The 22,783-nt window shown below is 37.4% G+C and overlaps 1 protein-coding gene and 1 long non-coding RNA gene across 3 annotated transcripts in view; both read left to right on the top strand.

Moving 5' to 3' along the window:
- The window catches only part of LOC135078973 (chloride intracellular channel Clic), a 42,186-nt gene extending 32,468 nt beyond the window's left edge, over positions 1 to 9,718 (top strand). The window contains exons 5-8 of one of the 2 annotated variants that reach the window (XM_063973580.1): positions 914 to 1,016; positions 5,797 to 5,907; positions 7,299 to 7,358; positions 9,512 to 9,718. In XM_063973580.1, the coding sequence (XP_063829650.1) occupies positions 914 to 1,016; positions 5,797 to 5,907; positions 7,299 to 7,358; positions 9,512 to 9,601 (364 nt within the window). In that variant the 3' untranslated portion in view covers positions 9,602 to 9,718. The remainder of the gene's footprint in view (positions 1 to 913; positions 1,017 to 5,796; positions 5,908 to 7,298; positions 7,359 to 9,511) is intronic. The other variant, XM_063973581.1, reaches the window with a different exon arrangement.
- Positions 2,061 to 2,967, top strand: LOC135078526 (uncharacterized). Its single transcript, XR_010258637.1, has 2 exons — positions 2,061 to 2,290; positions 2,805 to 2,967. It is a non-coding gene; the product is annotated as an uncharacterized LOC135078526 (long non-coding RNA).
- Positions 9,719 to 22,783: the final 13,065 nt, after the last annotated feature.

Raw genomic sequence — 22,783 nt, forward strand, 5'->3', positions numbered from 1 at the left:
GTAAAGTGAGAGTGCGAGCGCTCTAAGCGTTAGGCCTCAGCCTCGAAGTTAGCGGGCAGCGGGGCGGCGGCGGCGGCGGCGCGGGAGCGGGGCGGGCAACGCAGACCCGTTCTCGAAACCAGCGGGCAGCTCGCGCGGCGCTTTAGCGGCGAAGTGTTGTGTTCGGGGTTGTGTTGTCGAGATATTTGTTTTTATTCGCGAACGAAATGTCGGAACAACAGCGACAATTTTATTTCGATTCAAATTTATTCCTTACGCTCGATTTATTGTGGGCAAAAGAAGGAGTGCGCTGCCCGCTCGTTGCCCGCTCCCTCGCCGCTGCCCGCTCGTTGCCCGCTCCGGCGCCGCTGCCGCGCCGCTGTTTTCGAGAACCGGTCTATTTGATTTTACGCATAAGATCCTGCCGCTCCCGCGCCGCCGCCACCGCCGCCCCGCTGCCCGCTAAGTTCGAGGCTGAGGCCTTAGACGACGTAAAATAGCAATCTGATGCCGGATGTAATCAGGAAGTTTTAGCTTTATTGGGTCCTCCTTCCACTGTGTGTTTGATTGTTCAGTACTACAAGTCACTCTAATTTCACGACTGTAACCTTTATTAATCATTAAACAGACATCCACTTACCTAACTACAAATACGAGGTGCCCGAAGATTTTTGGATTTTTTCTGATGGTGATGATTATTTTGGGCTGCATTTCAGCTTAAGTGTACCCTGGTATCACTTGGCTACGCTAAAGCGCTCTCTTGAGTAATCTTCATTGCCAAATGACTTGCGATATCTCACTTAGGTTTCATACCGGGGCCTATCTAAACAAAAGAATGAGACACATCCAGGCTATTTCCCCGTGCGCCATAATACCACGAACTGTTCAACTTCTTACTTGTATGTTAATAAGATCCATTTTCCCTTGCCCCCAGGTTCCTGACCGGCGACACGATGTGTTGCTTCGACTGCGAGCTGATGCCGCGGCTGCAGCACATCCGCGTCGCCGGAAAGTACTTCGTCGACTTCGAGATCCCGGTACGTACGATATGAGCTATTGATTGAACTATAAGAGCTAGGAGCTATTGGATTATGAGCTATTTCTGAACTATGTGGGTTATGAGCTATTGAACTATGTAAGTTACAAGCTATTGAACTATGTGAACTATGAGCTGTTGAACTATGTGAGCTACGACCTATTTAACTATGTGAGCTAGGGGCTGTTGAACTGAACTATGAGCAAAAAAAACTCAGTAAAACTCATTTATTTCTGTAAGTAGGCTTTAAAAAAGCACTTTTACACGTCCCAGTATTAACCCTACCACTGCTTCAGGACAATAAATGGGCCAGTGCTGAGAAGAAGCAGCGCAAGAAACTCAGACACTATTGTCAGCCTCTTTTTCAAAGGTTTACAGGTTTTCAAAATTCATAGTTATAAATATTTATGCGAGCTAGGCAGTTACGCATCCCAAACATTTTTATCTTTTAAATAATCATCGACTTTATAGTAGCCCTTTTTCATTAAGGTACTTTTAATATGTGCTTTGAATTTATGAATGGGTAGTTCTACAACAGTTTGTGGTAATTTATTAAATAATTTAATACATTTCCCCATAAATGAATTCCCAATCTTATGCAGTCTGAAATTTGGAACGGCAAGTTTATTTTTGTTTCTTGTATTAAAGTTATGCAAATCGCTCTTTTTCGTGAATTGCTCTATATTTTTGCGAACATATAAAAGGTTTTCATAAATGAACTGTGAAGCTACTGTCAGTATGTTAATTTCCTTAAAAAATTCTTTCAAGGAAAATCGGGGTCCAAGGTTATAAATGGCCCGCACTGCTCTCTTCTGCAGAACAAACACAGTTTCAATGTCCGCGGCTGAGCCCCACAACAATATGCCGTATGACATTATACTGTGAAAATAGCTAAAATATACTAGCCTTGCCGTTTCAATGTCAGTTAATTGCCTTATCTTTCTCACTGCAAAAGCAGCTATTGACTTATATTAGCTACGAGCTCTCAGACAGTTCATTCACAAGAGCTAAAACCATTTTATAATAGGGGTAAACTACCCTCTCAGAATACGGAACAAACCAGAAACCGTCAACGGGCGTAAATGTGTATTCATATAAATTACTCCGAATCGCACTAATTTGACTTTAGAGCAACTAGTCAATGGCCGGCGCGCGCATTGTTTACATATCCGTCAGATTGACACTTTATAATTAAATTATGCCGTCTTGTGCCGTTCCAACATGTAAGAATGCTACTGGAATTACGAAGAAAGTGCATGGGATCATGTTTTATCCGTAAGTAGCACATTTCCAATTCATTTTAATTAAATAATAATTTTCAAAAAAAATCACGGTTGTATTTTGTAAGTGTTGCCACAGGTCAACGGAATATTTTACCCTACTTTTTTATATTGAATTACATTTGTCTATAAAAAATTCACGCGTTAATTTTGTTAGCGTTACCACAGAATAATGGAATATTTTCCCCATCCTTTTTGTTTTAATTAGTTTTTAGTGTAATTTCATCCATGACATGACAACCTGATTAATTAAATTATAAGTGCCACTTGTGGTCTAAACTGAATAAATATTTTTGATTTTGATTTGATTTCAATATATTGAATTAATTTATAATATTACTCCCTAATAATGAGGAGATAATAAATTACTATCGTGAATTTCATACTTTCCCATTTATTCAAAAGTAAGGCATTGGTATCAACAGATCAGCAGCAGCAATATTTGTATATTTAATAATAATTTTAAGTAATTAATTATTGCTTACATACTTACTCTGATTTTCTTTCAGGATACACAGCCAGAGTTGCCTCGCAATCAAATTCAAGTATTGGTGATGTTTTTGATTTGGATTCTGTTTTTGACTCCAAGAAAAGTTAAACTAAAAGCACTACTGCGCCGTAAACAAATGTTTTGTTGTCGATATGTTTACATAATAAAGAACCTTAAGTTTCTTTTTTGTTTTACTTGGCATTCTAAAATTTATATTCGACTTTTGTAATTGACTTTTAAATAACATATTATACCTACATATAGTATATTACACTATTTAAAAGAAATAAATAATCATCTACACTTAGTTACTTCGGAGTAAAAATTAAATTCATAGGTTGTAGGTACTATCTATGCCTATGGCCAGTCATGTCGTCTCGTTCTATCGCAAAGAATCACCATTTGATAAGAGCGAGAGCAAAAACGGAAATGGATAGTTAACACTGTGGCCGTGTGTACTTATTTCACTTACTTATTTTTTACTTGTTTAACATCTCTTTAAAAAATTACATAATTTTACCCCAAAAATGGGGGTGTCACACGGCGCTAGTAACACTAAAGGGGGTAGAGGGGCGCGGGAGTAAAAAAAAATACGGACACAAGTTGCCGCGTAGAAATGTTATCGAACACTCCTTCTGGTTTGTTCTGTATTCTGAGACTACCCTATTACCAGCAGTAAAATAAAATTTATGTATTTTCTGTGATTAGCTTTTTAAAGAGCTCTTTAACACTATAGTACGAGAGCCCACGACCAAAATTTTTGTCTCATAGCAATACGGCCAAAACCGCATCAAATCGATAGATACGATTATCCTGAACTCGAAAATACCAATATCAGACATTTTCCGCGTAGCGTTTGATCTGACCGAATTTTCAAAATTGTCCAAAGAATTTTACCGAACTGCATCATAGCAATATGTCTGATTTGCAGACTGTAGTTGAATGATAGTTCTAAGATACCGGAAACATTATTTTCAGACGTTAGTGGTGTAGCGCAAACCCGTAAAATCACTTAAAAAAAATAAAAATGAGACAAAAAAATGTCTCATAGCAATACGTCTGAAAATCTTTTTTATTAGTAAATTTTGGTTATTTGATGCGAACAAAACAATTTTCAGACGGAAATGTGAACGCATTAAATTTTGAGACCGTTTTGAAAATGTCAACAAATTTTACCGATCGGTATCATAGCAATATGTCTGAAAATTGTTGGACATGATAAAATAAGTTGTCCACATGTGCAAAAAATTTATATCAGACAAATTAAGTGTAGCACCTTCTCTATCATACAACTTTTTGATACACTTAAAGTGTCTGAAAACAGGTTTTTGGTAATCATGGCAGCAATACGAAAAGTTGAAAAAAAAATTTATCCGTATTGCTATGATACAGGTCGGCTAAATTTGTTGACATTTTCAAAAATGCGCTCAGGCTATATGCTACGCGCAAAATGTCTGAAAACAAACTTTTTCGTAATACAATTATAAAATCTATGTACATTTTCACTATCAGACGTATTGCTATAATACCGACTGTCTTTTTTTTTGACACAGCAGAAATGGCCTCCCACGCAGTTGCTACACTTTCGACCGTTACTACCCACCTAGTCGGGTTCAGAATCATACAATCTAACGATTTTATAGGGTTTTTGCCGTATTGCTATGAGACATGGTTTTGGTCGTGGGCTCTCGTACTACTACGGTAAATCGAAATACTTTGTAAGCCTAAAAATACAATTTGTATGGCAAAGCTATGACGTCAGTTTGGCGCAAAGTTAAGTAACCTTAACTGGCCTGATGCCATTCCAAAAGAGAACTTAAAAGCCTAAAAACAGGCTGAGGTCTAAAACCGTGTTCAACACGATCTTAGAAGGTCAAGGTAAAGTTAAAGCCTTACACATAGCCAACGAAGCGAAAAGGTGACGAGACGTCACGGAACTAGTATTAGCAGCTGTCAAGTTGACTTGATGTGTGACGTCACTGCCGCACCTCTGCGGCGAAGCCCAAGGTTCTTAAGTTCTATTCCTCTTTGAAACAAGGCTTGCAATTAGCACTTACGTCATTGCGGTAGTATCAATACTCGTCGTGCCTCTAAAATTTTTTAACGATTGCCAAATGGCACGCTTTGTAAATGAGTGAGTTTTCATATGTAAATGCTGAAATAAATAAAAATAAAGTAATATTTACATCAACGATTTTTCTTCTTCTTAGTTGTTTCATTCTTAGCAGAGCGGTCGTGTCATGTTGAGGCGTTCGCGTCGGTTGTCTTATAGACCCATTAGTGTTTTTTATGAAATGGACATAAATTAACAAACATTGTTTGTTAATGTCTATAGATCGTTTCATCCATGAAGCGCGCTCCACCATTCTTCCGCGAATGTTTGAGTGTCGTCGGTACACGCTAAATTTATCAATGAGTGCACACGCACACTACAATAATAACGCTCGGATTGCTCGGATCAGGATCAAAATCCCCGCACCCCGCGCTTCCCTCGACCAAAAAGTGGGGTGAGTCTTCGTGGATGAAGCGATCTATATTCTGTTTAAATATGTTATTTATCTGTATTCCATATTCTATGTTTATAGTCTGTATTCCATGTTCTATAGTTATTAGTTTTTTAATCTGTACTGTATTCCATATTATGTTTTATAATCTGTATTCCCTAAGTTTTATAGTCTGCATTCCGTACCATGTTTTGAATCTGTGCTGCATCCCACAATCATCATCATCTCAGCCATAGGACGTCCACTGCTGAACATAGGCCTCCCCCAATGCTTTCCATGCTGCCCGGTTGGTAGCGGCCTGCGTCCAGCGCCTTCCCGCTACCTTTATGATTTCGTCGCTCCACCTTGTGGGTGGACGTCCCACGCTGCGTTTTCCGGTACGCGGCCTCCACTCCAGAAGCTTGCTGCCCCATCGGCCGTCAGTTCTGCGTACTATGTGCCCTGCCCATTGCCACTTCAGCTTGCTAATCCGTTGCATCACACAATGTATTATAATCTGTGTTCCAGACGAGCTTCCGCGCGCTCTGGCGCTACATGTACCACATGTACCAGTTGGACGCGTTCACGCAGAGCTGCCCCGCCGACCAGGACATCATCAACCATTACAAACTCCAACAGGTGAGATATACAGCCTATAGGATAGAGAGTTACTAAGGGCGCCTTCAAATTCTAGGCGAGAGTGAATAGGCACTTACAGGGCAAATATGTACCATCCTAGACTGCATCTCACTTAACACCAGGTGCGATTGCGGTCATATACCTGCTTTGTTATGATTAAAAAAATTAGAGGCGTCGCGTTTGGTTAGGCTATGCGCGCACGAGTGACTTTTTGTCACCGTGACAATATTACACTTGTAAAAAGAAAAAGAGAGACAACGTAGTATTTACAAGCCCGGTCGAGTTAACTGCACACCTGACAGCCGTGGCGTCACGTCGACGATCTGGTACGAACGGGGCGAACGCGGGGAAGTGTGCGGGTATTGGGAGGGAAGTCGCATTCCAGCGGGGTGCGCAGTTAGCTTGATCGGGTTGTATTCTTGTCTATGGAGACATAGTGACTGTCACGGTGACTAAAATACCCGTGCGTGCGCGCCTATAGTGGTGCTGCGACTGCGCTTCTTGAAATTGTATGAAAACTGCTAAGCCTTTAAAAGGCAGTGGGAATATAGTTCCCATCATATTTTGTACCTTATTCGCTTGTCCTAAGGTCCAAAAACAATGATAAATTTGATTATGTTATGAATGTCAAAATGCCACAGTGGCGCCACTGCAGCGCTTCCTCACGCCTCTAATTTGAAGGCGCCCAATTAACGTCTGTGGGTATGGGACATACATACAGGGTTACATGAATTGGAGACGAGGCAGTAACCTAAAAGGCTGCGGGATAATGTTTTGAAAATACATTGTGCACAGTACACAGACTTTTGAGACAGTATTTAGTTTGGAAAGAGTATTTAAAGTAGTAACTAATATTCCCGTTAGACCCTCCAGCTGAGCTGAGATGTGCACCAAGATAAAATCTTATCGATAATTTTTTATCTTATCTAAAATCGATAAGATTATATTTTGGCGTGCATCTTAGCTAAGTTAAATAACATGTTGGTGTTAGGAGTGGATTCACCTACATACAAACCAATTGGCCTCAGCTAAAAACAGTTTTAACTAAAATGTTTATTTTGATTGACTGGAAAGACGATCTAATGACAAAACATAATTCTATCCAACTAAAATTGAATCTACTTTATTTATTTTATTTCTAAGTAATATTTCTTCTGCTTCTACATATTTATTGATTGGTTTAAACTTTATAATTTTATGTACTTTCTTTCAAAACCTGGTTTATTATGTCACTTATTATAACTTTGTTTTAATCCACTAGTCTTGTCCTTCGTCTTCAAAACTATGAACACTGTCCCTTGTATTTAAATTAAGTGACTTCGGGTTAAAAAATCTGTCTATACAATTCTGTACCTTCTGTCCTGTGTAATACGTGTTACTATCGCCTGCAGTTGTCGGTGAAAGGCCTGGGCCTCTCGCCCGCGCCCGCGCGGCCTAGCGATACGAACACGGTACGTGGGTGTGACGTCACTCGCATCGCCTCATTAACTGTAATACCGTGTAGATACGGCATTTTCACACTTCCACTTCTTACCATTTTGTACCGACCTTACGTTTTCGAATGTAGATTTGGTTGCTGTAGTTCATTATTTGTCATTGATATGATGATGAATTGACAGACACAGGTTTAGTGTTTCCGCAAAAGACATCTAATTGTCACTGTCACTCGTGCTAGCATCTCGCTACGAGTAAAAGAGATGGTCAGATAGATCAGAAAATACGAAAACAGTTGAGTAACCACCACACTTGATCAAATGAGACTTGATGCTCAATCGGCCTCTTACTCTCTCATGTATGATTTTTACCAAAAGATACACAAGTAAGCGAGAAAGATAATACATTCTGGAGGAACATATTTATCAGATTTTCTCGCTATCACCATTGAGCCCATAGTAAAAGTTGTGGGTAATCTTATGAGCTCTACCTGAAAATTTTGCAACTGTTTTAAAATAACCCTGTATTTTCTATTTTTGTCTATGGATGGATTTTGCGACCATTCAAAAACCCGCACAATCTATATTCGAAAAAGCTGAGGTTGTTTGTCTGCTTGATTCTGAATAGCGATGGCAATATTTTTATGACATTTTGATAGCGCACTAAGGAGTGTTTTAGTAACTATACCATAAAGTGATAAGCACCATTTCCGTGCCTGTAGTTGGTTTAGTGATACTGCTAGAGTAATAGTGGAAATACCGCTAAAAATAATAATAGAAATACAAATTAAAGTAGTATTCCAGTAATGCTATGGTGGTATAACAGTTATCATAAATTCATTTATTAGTTTTTTTCAGCCTAACTCAATAATTTGAGTTTAGGATAATCAGCACAGCATTAGTACTTATCCAACTTATCCTTATTATTAAAGACAAACTTAATGCCATTTGGCATCATATCCTAGTCAACATTCAACATTTTTCCTAAAAATATTTTTGCCGCTATACAGAACTAGCAGTAAACTTATGGTACAATAATTGTCTCATGTGTGTTTCGTTAGTGTGGCGCCTTCTCACTTCATAATCCTGTAATGTCCCCATTCGCTAACTGCTGGATTTAACTGGCCGAAGATTTTAACCAACTTAGTATCTAGGTCTTCATACATCAAATTGTGGAATCCATTTTTATGTTCACGGTATTCAACGTCATATTTAGTAACTTTAAAGTTTAGTTCACTCATAAGATTAATCTAGCAATACACATGAAGTAGATAGAAGTAGTTAAATAAAAATATGTCTATACCTCCGGTATAGAATTTTCAATAATTCCTGGACTAGGGAATCCCTAGTTAGTAGGGATCAAATGGTGTAAATAATGAGATAAGTATCTGTATACTTAGGGTGACCTATAGGTAGACCCCAATGCCTAAACATAGAGATTTCTTATACAAAATATGTTTTTGTTGTTTTACTGTATTAATTTATTAGATCGAACAATTAATCGGGATATAATTTGACTTAATAGTTTCATTTATTCATACTACTAATTTAATGTGTTATTTTACTAAACCTCACATTGTAGGCGAAATGTCGTATCTACAACATTTTGTACATTAGCTCACTGGCTTAATCTACCTACTTGGGGAATCTTTTAATGCGATTTAACTTAACAACCCACGTTATGCTTTAAGTTAGAAATAAAACAAAATACAAATGAGCAAAAGCAGTAATTTAACATTTACAAAAAAAAAAACAGGCCCGGTCTACTAAAAAAGGTTTTATGTGTTTTAGGGACGTATGTTCCTTCTTTCTAATTCTTCTCACTTGGTTTCTTTCTTTTTTTTTCTGTTTAACAAACTGTTGTGTATTTAATTTTTATACCTACAGCTAACAAGGTGTGCAAAAGTCAAATTATTACCTGTAAAATATTTGTAAAAAAACTTGTTATTTTAATACGTATAATTTCTTTAATATAATTTCTTTTATAATTTCTTTTCATTATTTTTCAAAGTTTTAGAAACTTTTTTACTTTGGTAGTTTCTGATTGTTCGATAAACAAACGTCATCTATTGGCCAAATTGTACTGGTCCGTTATTGCTACATGCAAATTGTCGGGGGTTGAAAATGATCTCTATTCGTATGTAAACTAAGTTCAAAATTGCTCATTACAGGCGCTGAAAATGAAGAAACACGAAGAACTCGAGACGCCGACGTTCACGACATCTATCCCTGTCGACGTGAGCGAGAATCACGCGGACTAACGCCGCGGAGCGAACTGAGCCTTGGTACAATACACATTAGGCGGGAAATCGAATGTCCACCGTTATTTTAGCATACACTACGTGCTGTTTCTTTGCATTTCTCGGCGGGGGCTACAATAGATGGCGCTGCGGCGCGTGAGGTATGAAAAATCAGTTTTAATAATATCATTGAGGTAATTATTATAACTTAATCCATAAAATTTAATTCCAAAAAGTCGTCATACTTTTTAAACTCGCGTGTCTGTCAGCGCCTTAAACTTTCAGTAGCTCCTAGCGCCAATGCCGTCCGTACGCCTCAAAATGTGTGGCAAAAGTCTATGGTTTGTAAAACAAGTCCAATTTTTATTGACATAATAATTATTTTTAGTTTCAAAAGTGATAAAATATATCGATTGTTAAGATATTTAGTCGGATTAAAATTATAGCAATATTTTACTTTAAAAATCAAAATCATATCCACATTTTACTGATAGAATTTAATGTTTATAAAATTTACGTGGTGTCAATTTGAATTGAAAAATACAACACTGACCGGAATCTTAAGGCTGGTGGATTTTTGGTGAAAATCAATTGATAAACCGAAATCGCGAGATAAAATTCCCAGGATTTCTTGTACTTAAAAAAGGACACTGTCCTTAAGATATCGGTCGAGCTGTGTACTGTAACGCTAGCCGAGAGTGCAACGCATTGTACCGAGGGCCGCCCGCTCGCCCCACGCCCTATCAGAAAGAGACAGTAATATATTTTTGTAAAGTAGTCTTTTTTTAATGTCGGTACTAGACTAGACTAGAAATTGAGATTGAATGCTTGGTTCGGTGCAATTGAAATACAAAGTTACGATCGGATGGATAGCTGTTGTGGGTTGATGAGCGATTTCATTTGGCATTTTTGAGACGATGAAAAATATCGATCAAGGTTATAAACATATTATTATCTTCTTGCCTTTGGACAACACTATTCAAGCCGGTTCACAACCGTAAATTCAAAACCTTGTACGATATTTTTCATCGTCAGTGTTGCAAGGAAAAAAAAGTTAATTAATTTATAATATCCTCTCTTGTTACATCCGAATATCGGTTCGTGTCAATATCGAAGGCAAAGTGAGAGGTGATAGTGGCCATTAGCGTTTTGGTTTAAAGCGGTTTTGAGAACCGCTAAGTATTTATGTTTTAATCAAATTGCTGTATAAACGCCCGGCAGAGGTGCTGAACAAATCAAGTGAAGTTATTGAAGGTCGTCGCACATTTATCAATCGACCTGGCACCAGCTCACCTTATTCGCAACTTGGAATCTTGTAGCGATCAATCGAGGTGTTTAGAACCTTCTTACATAGATAAAAAGGTCGATTTGGCAATGGATAAGATAAGCAACCAGACCATGAATAGTTGTGCGACAACCTTAGCTCTGACTCTAACAAACCGTAATATGTAGACGCGTGTACCTTTGTCCGTACGAAAATGTTTCAGTTCTTTCATCACGGAATAACATAGTTATTAGATGAGTGTTCAAACACAACGAATAGGCGATCAGTTATATCGTATTGTATATTCACGGTAGATATAAGATTGGTTTACAGTATTCATTTTATTTGTTCTTTTTTGGACTCCCCTAGATTAGTGATTAGGTTAGAAGTTGAGACAATTTCACCGCCATTTTGTTTTAAATGCCTCTGCCTTATTTTGTATCCTGCGTCGATTCTAAATTTACAATTATTTACGTTTTTATACCAATAAGTAGCATTTTGTGAGTGCTCTTGCCTGCCTCAAGGTTACCTTTTTAAAGGTAGATTTACGTTAAGTACTTATTTTTCATTTATATTTAATTACAAATATCATTATTTATGTTTTTGTTTATTTATGTGTGAGAATTACAATAGAATGATAAAGTGAGGCTTTAAGTTGGACCACCTATTTAATATAAATTTTGGAATTCTCCGGTTAGGGAATATGTCTTTCTCATACAATTGATTGTATAAGAAAAATATATTAACTTAATATCAATTCATTAAGCAGTACACACAGAGACAAGGGCGAGAGACGATCAACATGTCGATTGGACAATGTATAAAATATTAACTAGATTATAATGTAAATGTTAAGGAATAAACCTGGATAAATATTATTATTTTTTGTTTGAGTTTTATTTTATTTTCCTTTGCCATTTATTTTACTATGGTTTATTTATTTTATTTAGGAATTTTCAAAAATGCAGGCTTACTACACATAATTACACATAGATATCGGGCACCTGTTCTGTCTACATTATGATTTAGTTTTCAAGACATTCTCCTCACGATAGTGCACAACTTCCATGGTACAGGGGGTACCAACTTAAAACTACCCCCTGAAAGCTTGTTCCTATATCACGGCACAAAGCCGTGCAAGAAGTGTCAATCATATTTAATATTTACTATCCTTTTCTGAAGTATGTGTATAGGTTTTCTTATCAATTCTATATTTATTATTGCTTAGCAGTGCCTTGCCTATTATTATTATGAAGTATTAATGTAAGTGCAATACTTTTATAAAATTAGCTATAATACGCAGCTCAATGGTGATATTTGATAGCTTTTCTACCAATAAAAACATTTTTAAATCTGGCGTTTTATTGTGCGTGTAATTTTAAGGTTCTTACAGGATTAATAAATAGGTACGATCACATAAAGGTAGGTATTATACTCTTCTATTCACTCTTGATGTCAATTTTCTTCTTTAGCCATTCATTATGATAAACGTTTTTCGACAAAGCACAAGTCAAAAACGCGTGTGTAATATACGCGGTGATTCCCCAGATTTTGTAATCTTCAGCAATAAACACGGGTAAGATGTAGCCATTGCTGAATTGGGTATAAAATTGGTTCTTCGGATCACAAAGGTGGGCTATGGGAACAGTGAAAGCTTCAGCAACTTCATTTATGTTGATCATTAAGTCTGTCGGCTTTAATTCTTGAAGGGCTCCGATGACTGGTGTGATCATGAACTCGTTAGTTTGGCTGGGAATTGCTGGACCTTGGCCCCATACATTTATCTTTTCAGAGGGTAAGCCCAGCTCCTCTTTAGTTTCTCTCAAAGCGGTTTGTACGGCCGTTTCGTCTTTTTCACATTTACCTCCTGGGAATGTTATTTGTCCGCTGTAGATGACGTCTGGTCGAAAAGTTGCAGATCGCACAGTATACAGTAGAGAAGGTACTCCTTCGACCCGGCAGAGCGGCACTAGTACAGCGGCTGTAGAGTTAGGGGGTTTACCGTGTGAAGGAAGAGGAATCAATGTCCTCAACTTAGCCATGCACCGGTCGCGACATGCTAACGAAAATATATTTTGTACAGTGAAAGCACACATTCTTAAAGCCGGTACCGCAACTTCATCAATTTCATAATATCGATCTATTGAATAAATTGATGTTTTCGCAAAAATATTTTTTTAAGTTTTCATTTTATGCGGGATATGTAAATGTCAAATGTTTTTATTCTTCAAAATGTCAAAAGTAATTTATTTTTCATTAAAACCTTTTGTTTTCAATCCTTTTTTAAAATAAATTAATGAATCTATAGATCTTCATAAAAGCTGTATAGATTTTAATATCTTTGTCAGATAAAATATTGAGCAATAACTGTCAAAAGCATATGTTTTTGACAGATGTCAGAAAAATTGTGATTCGCGAACGAAATAGACTTTGGACAGCGAATTTTATCTTAATTTGTCTCTAATTTCACATACATTTTGCGTATTATGTAGTAAATTAATTTCTAAAAAAGTTGCTTTGAATATGTCACTATCCCCGCAAGTGTTGCTATCTAGTATAGCTAGAGAACGATGCATAGCAAAGTTAAAGGAATTGCCAATCATATTTAACTTAAAGACGAAGCAGTCTGCAGCTGTTCTGGTTCCAATATGTGTTGATAAGGGAAAAGTGTGTCTTCTGTATACCCTGAGGTCTTCAAAATTGAAAAATCACAGTGGACAAGTGTCATTTCCCGGTGGGAAAATGGATGAGAACGAGACGATATTTGACACAGCTCTGAGGGAAACAGAAGAAGAAATAGGCATCCCCAAGGCCGATATAGACGTGTGGAGTGAAATGCCAAAAGTGATTGGCCGAAACAAGGAAGTTCTCATCTCGCCAGTCGTGGGACTTGTTAAGAATTTTGACGTGAACAAATTGAAACCGAACTTGGATGAGGTGGAAGAGATTTTCACGATCCCCATGGAGGTTTTCTGTGACCCGACCAACCACGCGCATAATCTTTACGAAAAAAATATTCTGCCAATTTTTTTCAATGAAAAACATACAATTTGGGGCATTACAGGTCTGATAACTCACTTCTTTTTGCAATGTTTTCTCCCTGAAAATGAATACAAAGTAGATTTTTTGAGAAAAAAGTTGACTTTCGCCGAACTTATGCCAGCCAAGTTATAGAAATTGCTATTTTAGTTTTAATTTAATACAAACAATGTAGTACAAACTCTGAGTTAGGTTTACTCAGTTCAACTAAGTTACTGCCTTTATATTATTAGTTATGGTGATTTTACTATTATGACTATTTAGTTTAAATAAGTTCCCCTTGTGACTTCTATGTGTTGTAGGTGTTTAATCTGGGAAATGAGGTGTAATATTTGATGTTAGATGCAGTTTTTGTAATTGTAAAAATAATTATTACAGCTAGGTATGTGTATTAATTAATAACTATAAAATTATACATATTTTGATACAAAAGAACATATTATTTTACTTTTACATATTTAACCCTCTACAATATAAGGTAAAACTAGATGCACTTTTGTAAAAAAAAACAAATGCACTCATCAAATAAATGTGCATACCATATTTCTTTTGTTGTTTTATTTTTTTATTAAGTAGGTAGGTAGGTAGGTACCTCAAGTTGGAAATAGTTGATAATATTTACTGCTAATGCAAAATATATTTTCTTAATTAAAATGATGATTTTTTTACTTGAAAAAATTGACTTGCTTAACTACCTACCTTACCACACCTGCATGTTAAAGTATCTTCCCAAATCCCTAAATGGACACAATTATGTTATGTTATTAATTTATTAATGTAAAATAAAAAATAATTTGGTATAACGTTATATCTCTGTTTATTATGAAACATAATACACCTTAATAAATTATTAAGTATTTTATGACTTTCTAATTCACAAAAATACATATCAGAGGTACTGTACAAAAAGTAACAGAGATTTTTATTAATTACGATATGAATACAACATTAATACAAACAATTACTTTAAAAAGAACTAATACATTAAATAAATACAATGCAATGGACTAATATAATAATAAATATTGTTAAACAGTCATATAGCGCCGTTTTAACTAAACACAAAAAAAATACTGTGTTGTAATATCTTTTCATCAACATTTGACAGAAAGTAACAAAATTAATAGACTTTAAAGAGTTACGTGGATTTGCTTACGCACGCGGGATTAACCCAGTGCTCATACCTTTTCATACATGTAGGTAGGCACGTACGTAATGTTGTGAATGAACTTTAGTGAGATGCGGGGTAGGTATATCATGCATAATTATTGTAGGTACTACATTTTTGACAAGATTAAATTCGTTATTTTTTTAAATATGTCGCTATTCCATTTAACCGACGAATTGTTCGTGAGTAGGGGGAAGAAGGCTGCAGTCTACAACAGTAAGTGATGGCTTATTGATGGACTGCAGATAGTCCTGTCGACACGAGAAGACGCACTTGTTGGTGTAGCGACGCATGTCGGACGCACAGACCGGGTCGTAGGGCGGCATGCAGGGGCACTGCCACTCCGCCCAGCCTGCCCAGCCTGGGAGGCTCTGAGGGGCTGCCAAGGTTGACGACAGTACGGCTAACATTATAACTGCAACAAGGGTTTCAAAGTTAGGACTCAGCGTATAACATCTTTGGCAGTGTACTCACCTGCCATGTAGCACGTAACGTAGCATGTAACGTAACCAACCTTCAAGTGAGTACGGCTCGTCCACGGTCATCGCGTATCTGGCTAAGAGCTCCTGAATCCTACTGCGAGCTTCCTTTGTGCTCGCAGTGATATCGCCACTCGGCAGGTCGCTACGATCTCCCTGCGAACCACGCGTGAGCAGGTCGCAGCGGGCTCGTGCCTATTTACTCACTTGATACAGTATCTGATACATTACACGCTACACGGCTAGATGAGTACCCTGCTTTTGCTGTCGATTTTTAAATTTCGAACTCCTCCCATTCCTCCGATTAATTTCGTTGCGGGTCCAATGACAGTTTAACTTTCCCCCGGTACAAACTTGATCTTCACTGGTTGTGTTTTTATTGGCAGTCAAGCTGTAGATCCTGGCTACACAGGAGTTGCAGCGGTGGGAAAGAAAGGTGGGAATGCTCCCGTGTAGATCTACAAATGATATAGGAAGGATGAAGGTCTCATAATTTGAGGGTGCATCGTAAAAACTGCTATTTTGAAGAATGTAAGCAAACAAGTCGGTGCGTCAAAGCGGAAATAAAATAAATATCGATAAATGAGTAACCTCTGTTAAAACATATAAAAGTAGTGCAGTTGAGTGCATTGATAGTGTAATGTATGTTATGTTACTTCCTATTTGTGATTGCAATGCAAGCAGTAAACAAGCTACAAAAGATACTAAACGGATGGCATAGAAAGAAGTCTTCAAGTTAACCATGCTGGAATTGTTGACTTTCAAGATTACAAGTAAGTAGGCCTTCTCTTAACCAGATAGGAGTTGATAAACAATCTAAACTACAGCATCTAGAAAAAAATACCAACCTACACCATCCTTTACAGCTATTCGTAGTTGTCGCATCTACCGCGCTTGTAAACCTCCAGCGGAGCTCCTCCGTGCTTCGCGTTGTATTCAGCCCTGCATTGGAGCTCGCATAGGTTGTTGTAGGTTTGGCCATCCGACCCGCACAGCGGCTGGTAGATGCGTGCGCAAGCGCACGAAGGACCCGAGGTTTGGGAAGCTTGAGCGCCCGCGCATAGCAGCAACACTGCGACAAATACTGCGGGAGGAAAATGGAATGGTGCAAAACGGAGAATGAGTGTGCAGTAATAAATAAGTATACGTGGACGTTAATACACTGCGCTATCCAGTCCCAAAGCAAGCTTTGTACCTAAGTGACAAAGTGGTTAAGGCAGATATCTAATTAATTACATTTATGCGATGTAGGTATTACTTATATCCCCCTGCATCCCCCCACAACAAGAAAAGTTTATTATAATATTAATTACCTACATAAGTAAGAAAAACGCACAAGATGGACCAACGACAGCATAAAGGTAGCAGGTCGGCGCCGGTCAACATGGAAATCATTGGGAGAGGCCTATGTTCAGCAGTGGACGCCCTATGGCTGAAATGATGATGATGATGAAGTAAGAAAAATGGTTTAACCAATGATATTATATAAAAACAAAAGTTCTTTAATATCATTGGGTTTAACGCATGACAAGATTATTGACGCAAATTCACCCGCAGCTCTACATTAGGTTTTTGATTTTCCGCCTCTTTGAACTTACCTAAACGACCACCCTGGCAAATACTTATGTAAGTAGGTACTTTATAGGTAGGTAAGTATAAGTACCTACCTAGGTACTCGACACCTTTCAATTGTTCTGTGATAATAAGGTAAATATACTTGAATCTGACAAACAACTCGGTACTTGAAGGCAAACATTTGCGCAACGTTTGAAAATTGTTCCTTGAGTGTTTATTGTGTTAATTGTAAGTAACTAAACTTATGATGCCCCCATCTTCGCATGGCTTTAAAAGTATATCTGATAAGCAATGTAAAAAATCATTTCCATACTTTGCATCTGTCGCGTGCGCGACCTAGAATCGAACCTAAGACATTTCGTTTATTCACGAAATTCTGTTTATACATTAGTCCGCTTTTGAATTGTTTGTCATTGATTCCGATTATTCCGATTTAAAAAATGGATCAATTTTACGAGAAGTTAGGTAGGTGTAGAAAATTACCCTAATCTAGCCGTTAGTGCACGAATTATCTGGTAGGAACCCAAAAGCAAAAGTAATGTCACTAAATACTATACATATTAAGTAAGTTTGGCTAACCCTGACATACTCTAATAAGATAACAATTAAAATTAAGCTACTTTGCATTTACAAAGCCACGATAGCCGAACGGTGAAGGGGTCGGACTGGCCGACTCGTGATCCGGGGAACGCGGGTTCGGTCCCCGCCGCCGCTCGACTATTGTGGTGAGCTCACTCGTGACACAAGCATATTTAGCTTAATACGAGGGGCTAACGGGAGTATTAGTAATTTGTGTAATAACAAATTACTAATAATCTTAAAAAAAAAAAATACTTTACGGTCACAAATAATAAGGTACTTAGGTATAAATAAACTATTGTATTAGGTATTTAACTTACCGAAAACACCAGGAAAAAACTTTTTAATTTGAATTATAGGTGGAAGAAAGTATCGTTCTTAATCGGTTTAAGTGAACTTAACTAATTTCTTCTCTGATGGTGTTGTTTAGTACAAAGATAACGACCATAAAGTTAAGCTATACAATGGGACATCTTTGGTAATTTTAGCACTAATCCAATGTGCTCTACATCAGTAAAATACTTAGGTACAGCCGTAACTATTAATCGAACTAAACGTAGATAGACTTCATTGCTCTTAAAAACCTCAAATTAAGTGCTTCTTTTCTATTAGCAGCAAAAGCATGTGAATAGAATTTAAACTAAATTATAGAGACTTACAAATTTTGCAGTCCATTGCAGAGAGTTTTCCCGATGCGGGTACTTGCGTTTCTACCGAGCGAACACTGGGTACTTTCTCCGACCGAGCGTATTCGTAATTTATATTAAGTGCAGCACTTCTTGTGAACCAATAAGGCAATAAGTATTATCAATTTCCGTTGATAATCCAGCAATCGACGTTACGAGCCACTTTACGGTGCGTTATAATGTTTGAAGAGTAAATGTTAACTATAAAGAACAACGTTATCCTCTAACATACTTCTTTAAACTGCCATTGTTTGGCTGCAAGGTTTTGCGACGCGCAATTTATCGTTCCCAACGGTTCTGTAGGACTGATTTGCATAATTTATTTTTAAATCGCACACTAGCTCTAACAAAGGCGTAGTAGGATACAATTTTTGCTTGTAATATTATTTCTTACTTATTTAAGGATTGGCTTCATTTGGACATCGGACCTAGACAAAATAAAAAAAATACTGATGTGAATGTAATGGGTCTGAATCTGAGAATCGAACCTAGAACCTATGAGTTATGAGAGTCAAATTTCTACCGTCGCGGTCATGCCACTAACCGGGGTCACATTAGTTACTCATACGCCGGGGTGTGATGCAAGAATTCAATTTCATTGTGGCGTGAAATCTACACTACTCATCTGAGTATGAGTATACTTATCAATCATTATACGAAGCACCTAGAAGGTTTTTCCCTGCGTGATCGAATCAGAAATGAGGAGATCCGCAGGAGAACCAAAGTGAACGACCGACATAGCTCGCAGAATTGCTAAAATCAAGTGGCGGGGCACATTAGCTCGCAGACACGATGGCCGTTGGGGCAGAAAAGTTCTCGAGTGGCGACCACGGGCTGGAAGACGTAGCGTGGGTAGGCCTCCTACTAGGTGGAACGACGATCTGGTAAAACTCGCGGGAAGAACCTGGATGCGGGCAGCGCAGGACCGTTCTGGACCATTATGAAAAACCTTGGGGGAGGCCTTTGTCCAGCAATTGACGTCATTTGGCTGAAACAACGAATGTTTATGTAGGTATGTCCTACCTACCAGAAAGCGGAAGGTAAAAGATAAAGATTAGATTTGTGGGCGAGTGGCGCAACTTAAGTATTGGGAAGTCCTACAAAGAATTAAGAAACAAATTAATTAAATCTCTATTTACTTCTCCAAGTAAACTAATTGCATGCTTGTTGTATGTTAGGTAGGCGTTGGGTTAGGAGTGTTACTGTACCATCCATCTCGATTCTCGAATCATGCAGACGCTTTGGCCTTTGGCCATAATCATATCTTTAACAAACATTACCTATTATGACACCTGATAATATCAGGCTATTAACCTGTGTGTCTACTATGAGTTGCATTACCTACAGCAATTATTGATATTCATTACACAACTCCATGCGTATGTCTGAATAGTGACTACCTAATACAACTGTGATTTCCCTAACTAAACCTACGTAAAAGAATTATTATTATTACTCACATGTAGTTATAAATTGTTATGCTATTAAGCAGGTTAGTGGGTCTATATAAAGGGAATGTTGAATATAATCATTCATTCGGTCTTATTCGATAAAATACTTTATCTGTGGAGCTGTCAAAATGACACCCTCATTCCCGGTCCCCTCGTACTCGCAATGGCGGAAGTGTTGTGCGTAGGTTTAATTAGATTATAATTGAGAAGTTAAAAATAAATGTCACTGATTACTTTTACTTATGGGGCTTTCATTTAAACAAGAATTCCGATAGGTTATGGGCCCAGTCCCATAAGTAAGTCAGATGGACAAAGGATAGAATAGGCAGTAAAAAAAGTCTAATCAAAAAACGTGGTCATAAAAAAAAGGTCCACACGTGTTATATAAATTCTCTTGGGGTAGGCTCTTGATTTCAGAGAAAATATATACAATGTCTGCAACAACAAGCAATGTGCCACAATTGGATAGTGGAAATTTTGAAAACTGGCTTTTCAGGATTGAGATGGCACTCGATGAAAAAGGAATAAAAGAAACAATTTATACCAAAAGTGAAGAGAAAACAAACAAGAATGATGCGAAGGCACGAAACTTGATAATACAAGGAATACCTGATAAATACTTGGAGTACGTCAAAGGAGCCCAATCAGCATTTGAAATGATTGTGAAGCTGAAATCTGTCTTCCAAAGAAAGAGCACTCTCAGCACTTTATGCCTAAAACGCCAGCTCAGTAACCTAAAAATAGGAAAAGAAGAAAACGTACAAGAATTTCTAAATAAGTTCGAGAAAATAATACAAGACATAGAAGCGAGCGGTACAAAAGTAGATGAAAAAGAAAAAGTCTGTCAATTATTACTTAGTATTGAGAAAGTATATCAACCTTTAGTAACAGCTTTGGAAATGTCTAACACCGAACTCACTGTGGAATTTATAAAATGCAAATTACTTGATGTGGAAATGAAAGAGAAGGCTCATAACAAAGCAACAAATAATTCAAAAGGAGAATATGTATTTCAGAGCACCACATTCAAATGCTACAGTTGCGGAGGACTCGGTCATATTGCTAGAAATTGCACGAAGAGAAATTACAATAACTATAGAGGACGAGGCAACTACAGAGGCAGAGGAAGAGGAAACCGAGGAGCCTCGGCAAATATCGGAGAGAGACAGAACACCAAAGACAAGAATGTATCATTTGTAGCCACACAAACTATACCGGCTGAGACAATGTCACATGATGAAGATATACAACTAGTTATAGACTCAGGATCTACTTACCATTTGATAAATAAAAAATATGAAAAATACATGACAAACATAAAGAAGATTTCACAAATAAATATAAGAGCAGCAAATGGAGGAATTATGACAGCTTTATACAAAGGAGACTTAATTGGAATGTCTGAAGAAGGATACAGAGTGACTATAGAAGATTGTTTAATTGTAGAAAACTTAACACACAATCTGCTGTCAGTATTAAAACTAAATGAGAAAGGAATTCAAGTGATATTTAACAAAGAAAAAGCCATGATGAGAAAAGGTAATATTAAAATTGAAGGAAACTGTGATGGGAAACTATTTAAAATGAAATTGAATCTAAATGCGTCACACGGATTGATCACAAAAGAAGAGCAAGAGCTTCTATGGCATAGAAGAATGGGCCACTTAAATTACAGTAGTATGAAAATCCTGGATTTGCCCTTATCCAAAGAAAAATGTACTGTATGCATGGAGGCAAAAGCGGGCAGAAACCCATTTACAGAAAATCCTATACCGAGAACACACAAAATAGGTCAATTGGTATACTGTGACATAGGTGGGCCAGTCACACCTGTAACACTAGAAGGAGAAAGGTACTACTTAACCATCATAGATGACTGTTCACATTTCTTGGAGGTACATCTTCTGCAATCAAAGAATGAAGCCAAGGATTATATTATGAGGTACATAAAGATTATGAAAAATAATGGAAACAATGTTAGAAGAATCAGAACCGACCAAGGTGGAGAATTTTTAAATGAGGAACTGCATTCATTCTATGAAGAGCATGGAATTATACAAGAAACTACATGCGCATACACTCCACAGCAGAACTCTATCTGTGAGAGAATGAACTTAACTTTACTAAACAAAGTAAGAGCAATGTTATTAGAAACCAACCTCCCAAAGTATCTCTGGGGTGAGGCAATCAGATGTGCGGCCTATATAATAAACAGGTCACCAACGAAAGCACTTAAAGGTGACACACCAGCAAAAATATGGTATGGCAAAAACAATCTGGATAAAGTGAGAGTTTTCGGAGCAAAGGCTTGGAGCCTAATACTTCCAAGACCTAGCAAATTAGAGCCAAGAGCAAAACCTATGAGAATGATAGGATACTGTGGATCAGGCTATAGACTATGGGATCCAAAGACTAATGAGATAATAGAGTCAAGAGATGTAAGATTTGATGAGGCAGATTACAGATATGAAGAAGAAAAGAATCATAATACTATTCACATAGAAGAAAGTGAAGAAGAAGAAAACTCTAAGAATATTACACCGGATATGACAGACACGGATATGACAAACATGGATATGACAGAAGAACCAGTACAAGGCACAGAAGAAAGCCAGGAACTACATCGTGAAAAGAGACAAGTAAAGATTCCTAAGAAATATGATGACTATGACATGACAAATATAGCGTATGCATTAATCTCAGAAGATCCTATAAGCTACAAAGAAGCAATACAGAAAGAAGGATGGTCAGAAGCTATAGAGAAGGAACTAGAAGCACATAAAAAGCTGAGCACATGGGAAGAGTGTGAATTACCCAAAGGTCACAAGATAATCGATACAAAATGGGTATTCCGTACAAAATCTGACAACACTAAGAAAGCCAGATTAGTGGCTAAAGGCTTTCAAGAAGAAACCACTCAGAATGTTTACGCACCAGTAGCAAGAATGACAACAATAAGATT

Source organism: Ostrinia nubilalis, chromosome 15 (assembly GCF_963855985.1).
Source record: "Ostrinia nubilalis chromosome 15, ilOstNubi1.1, whole genome shotgun sequence".
Classification (NCBI taxonomy): Eukaryota; Metazoa; Arthropoda; class Insecta; order Lepidoptera; family Crambidae; genus Ostrinia; species Ostrinia nubilalis.